We start from the raw sequence: 15126 nt of genomic DNA on the forward strand, positions 1-15126 counted from the left end.
TCCAAGATAGATGAAGCAGCAGGATTAGAGTCGACATGACATATTCTTAGTTTGTTACTAAGGTAATCAATACTGAGCTACACTATTCATCAAAGAGAGAAAGGCAATGGAACAAAACCGTGTAGGCTTTATTCTTCAAGTTAGGAAGTGTAAAGCATATTTACAATGAGGTTGATGGTTTTTTGTGTGGTTATAATTTGAAGACAGAATGGATCCAGAGCAAATGCATGAGAGAATATAAATTTCAGACTGTATTGCTTTGTGCCAACGTACAAAGCATGTGTTTCCTGCTGAAACCAAAACTACTATGTCAGTAGTTGATAAACTTCTGCCTATTCTGCCTTTCAAAGACAGTAGAGAAACCATGCAAATAAAGCAAAGCACACTCATTTGATTTTGTGAACAAATAAGATATCATTTCACTTTAACAAGTTTATTTTGTGTGCTTAGAAGTATGTATTAACCAGGAAATTTCAAAATAATGCAACACTTCAACTAACTAATCCATGTGCTTCTTGCAAGAAACAGAAATTCATGTACAAGTGAGTGGTATTCATGATCAGACATGAATGTATGAATTTGGGGAAGATGTAAGAGAATATTTGTGTTCAGGCAAAAAACAAACACTCTTTTTTTTGTACCTGAAAAGAGACAACAAGTGATACTGTTCTGATGTCTCATATTTTTGAGACGCAGTATCCAGGATAAGATATTAAACTAAACTCCAACAGGTAAAAAGAGTGCCTGTCCACTCTTGTAGTACAAGCATATGTATCAAAGAATTTTCTATTAAGTTCTTACTTTTAATCATCATTCAGCATTAGAAATAAAACCAGAAATAAATTTTTTATGTAAGTAAATTTATTGATTCTCTGAAGACACAAAAGCAGTTATTTTAAAAGCTGTTATCTTGTTTTATTGCCCCAATAACAAGAGATTAAAACATCACAGCCAGTGGCTGTTAGGTAGAACGGCTCAAACTTTTGCCTCAGTTATTTGTATTGAAATTTTCTCACTACCAAGATCAACTGCATCTGGATATGAGAAGAAACTTTACATGTAAGACATAGTACAGTAGAAAAACTGTTGTTCATGAGCTTTCTGTAGAAACATATTTACGTGTTGAGAAGATGTACAGATTTGGGAGTTTAAAGAAGATCTAAGAGATTCTTAAAATCAATACTATTGCAAGTGGTACACTTGCAATATCAAAAGCTGATCTTCTAAGATTAAGCCAATGCCAAAACATTTGCAGAAAGGATTCAATAAATAGTTCCCAATGACATGAACTTCATTTTTAAAATGAAACCGCTTTATACTGAGTAAAATGCAGTTCTAATAAACTGAAATAATATCTCTCTGTGGGAATTAAGCAATTTTTTGAACATGTCTACAAGAACACAAAAGATCAAATGCTGCTCTCAGTTTCATTCCTGAATTCTCACTGAATTGTGCTGGCAATAACAGCAAAATTTCCCCCATGTTACCCATTCAGTACTTCCCTCTGGGAGCACCATTTTTCTAGTAATAGTGCAAACTGCAATACTGAAGGAGAACTGGAAAATGCCTACTTAGTAATTTGTAACCCTGCTTTTTTTAAACTTTGACATATCCCTTAAAAATGTTGCTATGAACATGTTTGTGGCAACATCTCCCAAAGAATGCACTTAGCTACCACCTGATGAGTCAAAGGAATACAGAGAATCCCAGAGCTTCATTTGCAGGAGGCTTTAAGCACCAGCTTTGGCCACCCAATCTTCTGTATGCATAATACCAAATAATAACCTTGATATAATAATAGTGCTAATAACAGATCTTTACTCACATAGTCTGTACATGGGTTCAAGCTAGATGGTACTTGTGTTACGCTGTTTAGAAAGTATGCTGCAGTGATAAAGTTTACATGATGAAGGGCAAGGGAAGATGATTTAGAAGTTTCTGTCTGCCAGTGATTGATTCCTTGCTCAGATCATATATAAAAGCTGATGGGTCTCTCCAGAAAGTTAACAGACTCCACTTAAGAGTCTCTAACTACAGTCACAATAAACGAACACTGAGGTGAGTTAACCTGGATTTTTCAGTACTGGGGAAGACAGATGAAATGTGAGTCATCCACAAAGACCCTTTCCATATGCAACAAAATCCCTAATAGGTGAGATCATTAATATATATCCCAAGAGGTCAAAAATAAAAAAATAAACAGGTACAGCATCAAAACTAAAAATCCATGATCCTGGGAGGTAACACAGAGCATCAGAAAAAAGCCACTTTCCCCTCAGCAGTACTAAAGGTGTAACTGAATACAAGGCACAAAGACACCAGCAGCACTCTACAGCTGGATGAGTGGAGTATCGGCAGCAGTGAAAGAAGAAAAGATCAATGGGCAGCAGCAGGACATGACAGACAGTAAATGCTGAAATGACTGCAAAGTATCTTTTCTTCTCCACACACAGAAGCCAAATATGCCTGATTGTATCAGAATACTAATGTAATCTTGGATAACAAACTGTGAACAGAAGAGGGAAGGAGAAATCTGGTATGTTCAAGAGGAAATTACCCTTTGGATGTTTGCAGTAGAGGTGGGATATCTGAGGAAGATCGCTATGAGAGATGCTGTTAGAGCAAGCATTTTTCCTCCTATTCATCCACTGTTATTTCTGCTTTTCTGAACTACTGGTTCATTTTTCTGCCTTTACTACATTTCCTTTGAAGTTAATTTTAGATATGGAAACTGAGCCCATTGTTCTTCCAAGACCACATGGCAGAGAAGTGACACCATCACAAATGCCTCAGCATTTGTGGTCAAGAATCATGTATGTATATCTTGCACTTCCTTATTAAGGTTAGCATTTGCATACAGTATTTTTTCTGCTTTCAAAATCAGATTCAGTTTTACCACTCAGAATTTCAAGCTGAGAAACAGATCTGGATCCAGAGAAAAAGCAGTAGACAGCAAAAACTAACTACACTTTGGGATGCAGGGGTTTTCCCACTCAGGTTGAGCAGAGTGAGCCTTGAGACTTCACTTGAATGAGGCTCTCACTATCCTGCCCTTCACAGGCTGAGGTGGGCGCCAATTATCAACTAGTGGGTTCACAGGTTCGTTCTCAGGATTCTTGGAAAGGCTACGGAGCTTTGCCATCTGCAAGAAGAAAAAGTAAAGCATCCATGTGAATTCACCCGGAAGTAGTGTGGACCTTGATGCTTAGAACAAACAGAAAAGGACAGAAGAGGAGTTTTCTTATGTAATGTCAAGCATACTGGTAGAGACTGTTGGCAGAAATCACTGCAGCCCACCAGCTAGCACTGTTTCTATGGATCTTTACACTCTTCATCCACAGAACACTGCATCATCTGACCCTTGCCTGGACTTCTTTTGGATTTGTAGACTGACACTTAGAATGTGGAAGAAGAGTAAAGGGCTTTACTCTTCTTGATAAAGATCAAGATGATGACCCTGCTGGAGCTGGACTGTGGTTAAACCACTTAAGAAAATATGGCCAGCCAAATCTATTCAAGTAGAAAAAAAAGCTGGTCTGCAGAAGTTCCTAATTTGTTCTGTACGGCAGAGAAACATATGCCAACTGGATTACTAAGTTCAATCATGAATTCAGCACTTAGACATTGTTCTCCAAATTAATTTAAATTCAGTGTTACTTCGTTAATTGTTACTCTTTCATCAGAATGCAAAATAAATCTGTTCTAAAACCAGCCAAATCAGGAAAAAGGCTGGCTTGTACTGCTGAAGCAGAAAATACTATAAATAACCAAAAGTTTCAATGCAAGAATTAAAAAGAAGGTCACCTTATCCAGACTGGCTCTCTATTCTTTCTCCTGTCTAAATGCACATTATATGAATACAATTAGTCCATTGATTTGTAAGAACATTCAGGTTTGCAGGTTCTAGCTAGTCTGATCCTTCTCACTGACAGGTTTTAGGAAGTCAAGATGTGGACCAGCAACTTCTTAAACTGGGAAACTAGCTAAATGTTAGTTTCACTTGCCACTTAATGCTGAAACACAGAGAATGAACTGAGGCTGCTGTGATGGCTGAATTTTGTGGCTCAGGGACACTTCTGTAGGTTTTCAGGATCCCAAGAACACTGCTGTTGAAGCTACTGCAGGAGGTGTCTAGGAAGGACCCTGATTCTCAAGGTCAGACCATTTCAACAGTCTATTCTGCAGTAAATTTCTCACAGTCCTCAACTAAAGCTTTCCTCATTAGAAAATACAAGGAAACGCAGGGATTGCAAATCATCCCACTGACATACTGAGACACTGGTGAGAACTGGTAAAGGAGTAGCAGAACTAGCTGGAGTTTACCTGGTCTGCGCTGACTTCAATTGGCTCCCTCAAGAGAATCCAAGTGATGCACTCCTCACAGGGGGGTGTAGTGAAAGAACCGTGGTAGGTCCAGTAGTCCCGAGATTTGGGGAAAAGAATTGAAGGATCAAAGTGCTGAAAAGGAGCCTCTTTCCCCTTAGAGAAACAAAAAATAACTCTCTGCAATAACTCTAGGGATATGCATCTTAAAAAGACATCAGTATCTATGTTATTATGAAGGAAGTAATTAAATACCAAGATTCATGCAAAAGATTAGTCTCCTTTTCTTACTGTCAAGCATTTGCCCTGTAATTAATCATAGCTGACATTTTGATTCTATTAATAAAGTAAAAGAAATTACAAACTGAATTGTGTGGGACCAAAGCAAATTCACAGTTACCTTTTTCTATTCAAATTATCAAATTTTTATTTTGGGTCTGTTGGGATAAAAGTTCAAGGCTGTGGCTGCAGGTACTTGCACACTTTTTATCTGATAGAACAGTGGCCAGGCATTTAGCCCAGATTTGTTAGAGTCTTCTCTATTTTTACACTGTAATTGCAATGTCATGGTGATACTCTCAATCTTTTTGTTGACACTGTTACAGTTCATGTGACAAAATAGGCTAGTTCCTGGAAGAGTACTGGATCCTGAATGTCTCACAACTAAAGCTGATTATCACCAGGCAAGGGAAAACACCAGACATCAGACAATATATCCTGAGAAGTTTTTCTTTTCCACCAAATAGGATACTCCACAAGATTATTTCCACAGGACTGTGATGAGAATTCCTTATCCCCCCAGGGCAACAAGAACTAAACAAGAAAGTTCACTTTTCTACTGGTATTTAGGATGCAGTTCTGGAATGCAAAATATATTGTTCCAAATTCCTTCTCCTAACATGGAGAATCTTTTCTAGATGGGAACAGAGTTATTACTCTAGAAAACGCAACGGGAGGCTCTGAAATCTTTCCCACACATCCTTGCACAAAACATGGGTAGGCAGAATAACCTCAAGACTCCAAATATATCTTCCTGGAAAAATAATTGTGCAAGTTCAATGAGTTTGCAAGTAACTTTGCGAAATTGTGCTTTTTTCAGTAAGTAGTGTCCAAGCAACTCTTCTGCCTTCAACTCCTCAGTTGAAACTGCATGTGCAATGAATACACTGGTGATACCATCTACTAATCTTTCCTGAAAAATAGGTAACCTTGGTAAAATGTATGTGATGATAGGAAAGAAAGTAAGTATTAGAAATGAAACACAAGATGTGGTTGTTTGCACATGTACTTTTCTCTTCTTTAACTGTTGCTTTTCCCAGAACCACTACAGATGATATCTGTATGTAGGAAATGAGACTTCTATTTTTTTGCTGATAAAAATCATGAAATCTCCAGTGAGGCAGTCTCAGATACAATGTAATGGAGTGGATATTGCTGCCATCTTGCCATCACTGTACAACACAGTGTTTAACAGGGTGACCGATCAACTTTACTAACCATGGCAAAGCTCTTCTGCATGTAAATGACCAAAAAATTATAGAGGGATCATGAGAGAAAGTGGCATCTGTATCAAGACACGTATCATTGACACAGCAGCGAAAGCAATGGGTAGAGAGAAAAAAATGACCTTCAGTTCCATCAGTAGAAAGAACTGAATTGTATCTGAAGCCTAAGAAAAGGCTGAAAAATAAAATGAATATGACTGAGTGAGGAGAGAACAGATTTCAGGCTCAGACCTGTGTATCAATGGCAGTACATACATACATAAATTAAATGCAAGAAATTCTCCTAAATATGTAAGAAAATACTTACAAAATTTCTAAAATTCAGTTCTGGTGATCTGGTGGTAATGTCAATCTTAAGTAAAAAAGCGACTTTTAGCATCATTAGAATCATAAAACTTATCATGAAGTATAATTGCTTAAGTATACCTAGAAGTTAGGTTTATGTTAAATAATAATCAGTCATACAATCACAGAATGGTTTGGGTTGGAAAGGACTTTTGAGATCACCCAGTTCCAACTCCCCTGCCATGTTAAGTAACAACAGATGCAGTATCACAATTCTCTGCAAAGAACTCCCTTCTGCAGTTGTGTCTATGCAATACGTATGGACTATGGTCTTAGATCATTAATTAAACTGAAAAAGAGTTCAGAATAGGTTTGCAATAGTGTTTGTGCTGCTATCACAGCACAAACAAAGGAAGAGAGAACCTAGGGCTGCTGTAGAAACTGTCCTGTGTAATCCTTTATAACTGAATTCAGTTCCATGTTAAAACTAATAAAGTTTTTAATCTCCCTTACACTGAGTGGAAGCTTGCTCCATCATTCCTACCAGTTTCTTCTCATTTCAGGCTAACTAAATTTCTGACTCGATTATGCATTTGCTTTGGCCACTGCTGTCCTCATATTAAAAAGATCTTTTCATTTCTTCCTGATATTTGAACACTGGCATGCTTTTACAGAGCAATATCAATAAGATTATCAATTGTGCATGCAAGGATTGGTAGAAAATTCTTTACAACAAGAATACTTACAGAAGCGAGGAGTTATATGTTTACTAAAGTAAAAGAAAGTGTCCTGCTCCACAGTTCAATGTATCACCTCTCATGCTACTGTTAGGTATGAGAATGATGACAAAAAGTGAATCTGAACTTCTGATTTCTGCTTGTGCTGCTTTTCAACTACATTATATCACAGAAATTGTTATGATACCTTGGTCTTAATGTTATCAATTTCTTCAAGAATTCTCTTCATCTCTGGTTTGGGAGTATTTCCAACCTGCAATGCAAAGCACAAGTACTGTATTTTTTTATCATGTTCCACAGTCTTTGAAAGACATTCAGTACATCCCATCTGTCAGGTTAGCAGCAGTACTTGTAGAACATCCGGTAAAGACTGACACAAAACTATGTGTGTTAAAAGCACATCTGGAATAGCAGACTCAAGTAACTGGCTTTGCAATTCAAGAATGTGTTGAAGGACTCTACAAGGCACCTCACACTGTCTGGGGAACAAACTGCATGGTCAGAGTGTCACCTACATCACCCGAGGCCTGGCTCTTGGCTCCTGGTTTGAAAGCAACCCACAACCAGTGTGAGATATATGAGCATTCAGCAAAGGGTCGATAATCTGACAAGCTGAAGTTCTTGCAGACACTTCAAACACTCTATAGCATATATGCAGTCAGATCAGACTTCGTGTCAGACACGATGAGATTCATGTCATGACCTCTTCAAGCTATGGGGTCACTTTATTGTTTGTGTTCATGAAATTCAGCACCTCCAAAAGCTTTGACGTGGTTCTGCATCCAAGACGAGTAAAGACAGTATGCATGACATGCTGTTATTGCCATGTCTTGTTCCAGAATAGATTAAATTCAGTTCTTCAGGTGATAGTTCAATCTCTGTTTTAGCAATATCCAAAAAAGCAGTTGTAGAACATGACAAACCCAGAGCAAACCAACAGCTCCTACACTAAAGAGCAAGAAGGAAACCAGGAAAGAAATCCAGACAAGCTACAGTGATACTACGTACTTTTCTAGACCTTTTAGCTGACCTTAGCATGGTTAATAGGAGGATAGTGTTACTCTTAAGTTGTGTTTTACAAGATAAAGCTTTAGCCTAAAATAGACCAGAAGAAGTGACAAAGGAAGAATAATTGAAGGACATAATCATAGGGGAGAATCTGAACAGGCGCTGACCAACCAACCACAAGAAAAAAGGTCAGGCTTGCTCACAGTGTAACAGAATTAAAATTAATTGGATCTACCCTGTCCAGGAACACTGTGGCAAAATTAATTACATCCACTTGCTATTGCTTGTATAAATGCAGCTTATTAGTGATAAAACAATATAAGGAGAGCTATTCTGTTCAAGCTGAAATGCCCATCTTCACATAAAGTGACATAGCTGAAGTTTGCATAACTTACTACTATTAGTTTGTCTGCCTGTTGGTGTTTCTCAGTACCCTAAACCACCTGCACATCTGATACGAGGAAAAACAATTGGAAACTATTGGTACATATTTTCCATTATTTTGTTATCAAGCTGTTGCTGTATTTCATGGTTAAAATCTTCAGTGAACTTCTTTTACCACAATTCCTTCTTTTTCGAGCAGGTTTGTTGAACTCCTTTTGATTCCCAGCTTATGTAAGGATCTTCAAGACACGAAGGAAGGGAATCAGTCAACATAACCTTGCTGACAGGCAGACACAATACCTGCTAGCAGACAAAGGGCAGGAGGAAACACTCTTCCTATGCAGACTGTCCTCGTCAGTCTACACTCCACACTAAAGAGCTGGTCAGCTATCAGGGATAAAGCTAGCAAGCGTCCCAGGCTTGAAGTTGTGTGACTTGTTCACTACTACCCATGATATGTGCCACTGGTACAGATGGTGTCAGAAGCTGGCTCTGAACAAGTTAGTGAATATGTGACATCAGTCTGTAGATCATTTTAAGTGTTCTCGTGTAGAATGGTACAGTGCAGGGAAAAATGATGGGATAATTTTCCCTGGCACTAAAGAGAAATAAAAATACAGAAAATTACAAAAACTAAATATTTCTGACTTACTTTCAGAAAAATGCCCACAACAGCCACACCATCAGGTTGCTTTAAAGCTCCAGCAAAATTACCATGTTTTGGATTCCAGTGCACCATATGTAACTAAAAATCAATGAAACCTCAGTTATTAAATCAAGAAATTGCCAACAGCACAATCTTACAAGCTTTTAAATTAAACTAAGAAAAGTTTACAGTACACAGTAAGTAAAGGAATGGACATGAAAACAAAAAATCTATGTATTTCCTGCTGCTGTTCTCATGCTTCCATATGCTCTCATTTCGTATAAAGCACCACTTTGCATTTAGTTGAAGCATAAGAAGAAAATGGTGTTTTCCACACAATATATTTAAAAATTAATCAGACAATGCAACTACAAACAATTTAACCCAAGCACATGGCATGCACACGTGCAGTGCATAAACCACCTCCTGACATGCACTTCATCTCAAGTAGATTTTTAGATCTTCAGGTTATGCAGATGTCAGCTCAAGGATTTACACTGATTGTATACAGTGCAGACATATTGTTTTTTTTATCTCTTACTACTCCAGGCACATTGTACTGGAAAGGAGTGGATAGAGTAACCTGCCATTTATTTCCCATTTCTACTTTGAACAAAGCTGTATTTCAGGATGTGTTTCAAGCTTTTACTTCTCCTTCTATATAAAAAAAAAAATCTTTGGCTCCTGCATATAGCTACAACTGCTGCAACCAGCAGTGTGGAATCTCAAATAAGTGGCATCTGGAACACAGCACCATAAAAAAACCCAAACCAAAACCCAAACATATGGTGCATATTTTGAATGCAAATTTTTAACTTTTTTTTTTAATGCACAGTAATATTTATTGTAAATAACAACAAAATCATTTGTCCTGAATAGAAATTAATGTATTGGTTTCTGTTTCTTTTCTCTTGAGGATAAGGATATCATTGCTTAAGATAAAAGGTGGAGAAGCCATATATCTTTGGTTGCACGCTAGCAAAATTTTATACATTCCAGGCTTTCTTCTCCTGCCAATACCTATCTGAGTTCTGCAAACAAAAGTAACATAAAAAGTCTGTGCTTGAACTAACCAAGAAATAGCTTGAGGAAGCAGAATTTGTCTGTTTAGTTGGCCACAGAAAGTAGAACACTAACACAGTTTGGCTGTGGCCAAAGAATGGGAACCCCTTTCTCCCCTAAACCATCACTCACAGTCATCTCTCAATGTCTGTGCACATTGACCCTGCAAAATGCATACCTAAATTTTCTCCTAGGATAGGTGGGCAAAGCACCTGCTCTGCACATTGAGGGTAGAGGTGGAAGGCAGGAAAACACTACTGCAGATATTTTGTGGGAGTAGGCATATCTTTTGAGCCTATTCTCAATTAAGATGGAGGAAGGGGGTAACATTTGCTAGTAATTCACTAGCATCAATAATGAAAACATCAAGAAGTCTTCAGGGCCTAGAGAAGCCATTAATTTTAGCAAATTTGGACAACAATAGTGCAGTAGCTTACATTAAAAATCAACCAACCAACCACTGTCCACAGTTCCTGAAAATAAACACAGAGATTTTAAAGCACAGATGTTCAGAAACTGGAAGATACTCTTTACCACTCTGAATTCCTTTTTAAGGTGGATCTAATTTTGAATGTCAGTTTATCAAATGTGCTTTTAGTGAGCTTTTCTATTCCTTAGCAATCCTTTCTGAAACTAACTTAGTCATTCAAGCTATACCAGAAATAGCTGAAAGCCAAAAACCATCAGCAGAAAACAGGTCTTTCTATTTGGAAATAACAGATCACTTTGCCTCAAATATTTTTAAAACATTCTAAAATACCAGCAAAACTCTGGCTTGAAGAAACAAATTCCATGTTAGTATATACTTGCAAAGATACATTTGTTGGCAGATGCAACTTACCCCACTGCATGCTGATGAATATTCACAAGTTTCATGGATTTTTAGAGAAAAATTCATAGCTAAATACTCGCAAAAGGGAGAATGGTTAATCTGTTCAGAGGCACAAACAGTCAGACTCCAGTTAGTACTGAACACTACCATCAAAAGTAAGTCCTACCTCTGCTGCATATTTCACCCCATCTATAACATGTTCAGAGCCATGGTCATCAGAGGAACCCCAGTGCAGGTGAAGCTGACGCAGCCTGTAGGCTCCTGTGAGCGGCCCACCTCTCAGCACTGCGATAGACAATCCACATCAGTGCTAGCCTACAAAACACTGGCATATACATTCACTGTGCGGGGACCCATACTTCAAAAGCGTGGAGCACCTCTTGGAAATCCAGCTGATTGCAGTAAGGGTCACACCACTTATCACTTTACAAGATAGGAGCTGAATTCTGTTATCTCTAAGGAGGAGTCCTGTTTGATGTGGAAACTGTGAAATCTGCTGTGAGCCAAACACAGAATCAAACCCCAGCTGCCGAAAAAGCCACTTTTCTTTTGGCAAGTGGACACGCTATAGTTCCTGATGTGGACAGAGATGGAAGGCATTCAAGTTGATCCTTGTCACGAAATGGTCTGTTGTGAAATGGTTGGGAATAGGACTGTGAAATTAACCCAAAGGTGCTTTGAAGCATACCTCTAGTCCATGACTGGCATATCTTTTACAGTTCAGACAACCAAACAGCATAGTTTGCTCCTTTAAAAAAAACAACAACAACCCAAAACCAAACAAAAAACCCCAAAACACACAACAAAAAACTAAAAAATAAATCTATTTCTTAAAACTGGGGGAAGAGAAGAAAGTTTAGATCAAATTAATTAGAAAAGTATTCTTGAGCAAGTTAAAGCTATAGTCCACATTTACGCTGCCAATAATGAAAAAAATTAAGAAGCTATTATGTCTGCTGTTCATAGCCAAATAATGCTGACCATGCATCAGTCTGACAGTTGACATCAACTCTTGACTTTCAAAACCTCATACCTGCTCTTTTAGTTTAGGAATTCTTTCAAGCAGGGACTGCTTAGAGGATAATCTCTCAAATACGTTTTTCATTCCTTACCTAAGGCAGGAATGAGACATGTTCCTTACACAGAAGCTGGTAATGCAATTCACAACTGCAGTGCCAGAAGAACTTGTTTAAATAGCACTCAAGTCTGAATGTCTACCAATAGCTTTGAAGTTCAAAGTTAAGGTTGAAGTAATATTTAAATCCTCTTGTCCCTCGTGGCTTCAAATTAATTCTTGATATTATATGTGTTGGAATACACAGAGCAAAAGGTTTAATTTTGCAGTTTCCCTTTTTAGTTGGTACGTGTCACAGCCACTGGGGGGCAGAAACAAATGGCTGAGTTTTAGGCACATAGTTCCAATCAGTTTCAGAGTTTGTACATAACTAAATTATCATAACTAACTCATACAAGTTATAAGTAAGCCTTCCGTATAAAAGCCAGCAATAGAAAATATGTATTGTTTTACTTGTGAATGTAGGAAAAATAAGGCATAGACTCTAAAGATCCAAATCCCTGCAAGTATTTACTTGCCATTTCACACTTGAATCAGTGGGGGGCAGAAACTTTCGGGAGCTGAATTTATATGATCTAATTACATTGACAAGCTAAATCAATAGAGTTGGAACCTCATGTAGCAGTTGTTTCTTACAGATGGCCCTTTCCAGAGATTATACTGTGAAGCACTTGGAAACAGCACTTCATAACAGTATACAGATCTCTCCACCATAAAAATAAATCTTAACATTCAAAATTTTCCATTTCATTAGATCAATATCTTCAACCTAGATATCTTTTTCCAATTAAAATCAGGTCTGTGGCTATGCCTTATCCTCAGCTGCTGCCACTACACAAGGTAAAAAATGTTTATTACTTTCTGATGTTTTTCACAGCTGTCAAACATTGTATTTGATTCCAATCAGACACATCCCTATGAAAGGCTTGATTCCTAAACTCCTGTTCAGCAGCTTGCAGAAAGTTAGTAACAGCAGCAGGGAGTGATTGTGCACAATTAATGTCCAGAGGAATGACAAGACATGATGGGGAGGGGAAAGGCAGGGAAGAAATGGAGGAAAGATGATTTAGAGGAAGGGCTGCACTCTGCTTGGCCAAATTAGGGTCTTTCTCCAAAACAGTTCCCTGGGCAGACATGGTCTTGAACAGCCTCTGTCTAAACATCTCAGCCTTTAGGAAGCTGCAAAGAAGACAGAGCATATGAAAAGGTTCGTATCAATTTACTTCCCATGCTTTCAGCCATGGGACCGATTTTATGACATGCTTGTGGAAGAGCATTCTGTGTTGTAACAAAAGTGCAATTTATGATTTGTCTGAGGTCACTGTGTAGAAACTGCCGTAATAAATACTAAATCACCATACAAATACATAGCAAAGAGATGGTCCTTGTCCTATGTAGTTTAGATTCCGTCTGCAAGATGTGGAACAGTAACAGGTAGCTCTATTGGTAGGAGTTCAAGGAAACGATGAGCTTATCTTGATAAGAGAAATGGAGATCTTTCAGTATAATGCAGATGTATTTAATTAATTATATAGCTTACTAAGAATAAAATCCCAATACAAATGCCATCAAAGCAGATATAGGAAAATATAATGGAAAGTAAATGTTTTCCATTAATTAGATTGTTTTCCTTCTTGGACTGATCAATACTGCACGCTCTTAAGATATCTTTGTATTATACGATATTGAGAATTTATTATTCATGTTGACAGTTGTTGCCTGTCTGCATTCAGAGCTACACACTGATACAGCTCTGGAGTCAGTTTTTGAACAATTTAACTTCGAGATGCGAGGCTGCCCTCTCTCAATTACATTACAAAGGCATTTCGTAGCTTTCCAGAAGCTATGAAATGCTGTTTTCATAAATATTATCTTCATAGCTTTTTCAGGTTGTGCAGTATCTGAAGAATTTCTGTACAAATAGAAGAAATCAAAATCACGGTCACTGGAAATGTATATATGAGGTTTTTGTTTATGAAGTGCCTCAGAGCACACACTAAACCCCTCTGGGCTTACATACAGAATACCTGCAATTGGCTTCCGTATATAAACATGACTGACTATTAAAATACAAACTTTTGGTGGGGAAACACTTTTGCACGGGCCCTTGGGCTACCAGAACCACAGCCTGAGGTATGTTTGTATGAGGAGGACTCTCTCCTTACACAAAAGCTGAGGATGCGGTGTCTGTGTTGAAGGAGGTGACCTGGGGAGAAGTCCACCTTCCAGCAGAGTCCAAATCTTAGGAATGCCCCTGCAGCTCCAGCCTCCCTGTCCCATCTATGGTGGACCTAAAAATGGCCGGATCCACCAGAATAAACTACTTTACTTTCCCAAATGACTTTTCTTTGCTAGACTGCATAGGTCAGGTACCACAGGAGGCGTTTTCATTCCCAACTCTTTGCTCAGCTCCTTACAATAATCCCCCAAAAGCGAAACAAAAAACCAACCTGATCGATCGAAAGTGTCATCAAAGACGACTCGGCAGGTGCGCCCGTTGTTTAGGATGGTTTTCGCTGCCCCGGGATCGTAACTGGCGTGCCAAGAGGAGAGAGAACTGTCGTGCTTCACGTCCTTGCTGTTGATCTCAATGGGCGACTGCTTGTCTCCCTTGGCCAGGGGGTAGTTTTCATGCCAGCGCTCGGGTCCTGCAGAAGAAGGCACGGAAATGTCTCCCCCGCTCAGCCCGGCCCGGCGGCCCCGCGCCCCCACTCACCGTTGTCGCTGTCGTAGCCCCACACGGCCTGGGCCATGGTGCCGCTGCCCGCGCCCCGTCCCTCACGCTCCGCAGCAGCCCCGGCAGCGCGGTGCGCTCCGCCCGCCCGCCTCGGGGGGCTTTTTATAAGGCTCTGCGGCTCCGCGTCCTCCCCTGAGGGGTGGGCAGGGGCAGGGCGGCGGTGGGGCGGGCAGGGCTGGGGAAGGGAAGGGACATTTCCTGCCCCGAGACGGGGCAGAGGGATGTCTGGGGGGCACAGCAGCCGCCTTCACACCCGGCACAAGGGCGCTCCCGGCCCCGGCGGCGGGAAGGGTGCACCAGGAGTGGACGGCGCCGGTGCTGGGCCTAAGGCAGCAATGGAAGTGGAGCCCGGCTGGGGCGGAGGGCGGCTGCACAAGCACGGGAAGCCAGCCAGACGGAACGCAGCACCCAGCCCGGCTCTGCCCGCCAGGTTTTCCTCGTCTGCGGGCAGTGCTTCACGCAGGAAGTGCACCCGGATGGTCCTAGGCAAGCTCACAGGCTAGGTGCGCTCTCAAGTACTCCGTTTAATACA

General features: G+C 39.7%; 1 protein-coding gene across 1 annotated transcript; it reads right to left on the reverse strand.

Annotated features, from left to right (window-relative positions):
- Positions 1 to 991: 991 nt before the first annotated feature.
- Positions 992 to 14566, reverse strand: LOC308218249 (carbonic anhydrase 3-like; the record flags this gene model as incomplete). The annotated part of the gene is made up of 6 exons (XM_080639727.1): positions 992 to 3142; positions 4324 to 4479; positions 7038 to 7103; positions 8895 to 8987; positions 10949 to 11067; positions 14308 to 14566. Coding segments are annotated over 6 exons (813 nt in total), but the record flags the coding sequence as incomplete, so codon positions are not given.
- Between the last annotated feature and the right edge of the window lie 560 nt (positions 14567 to 15126).

The sequence above is a fragment of the Psittacula echo genome, assembly GCF_963264785.1.
Source record: "Psittacula echo genome assembly, contig: SUPER_2_unloc_1, whole genome shotgun sequence".
NCBI lineage: Eukaryota > Metazoa > Chordata > Aves > Psittaciformes > Psittacidae > Psittacula > Psittacula echo.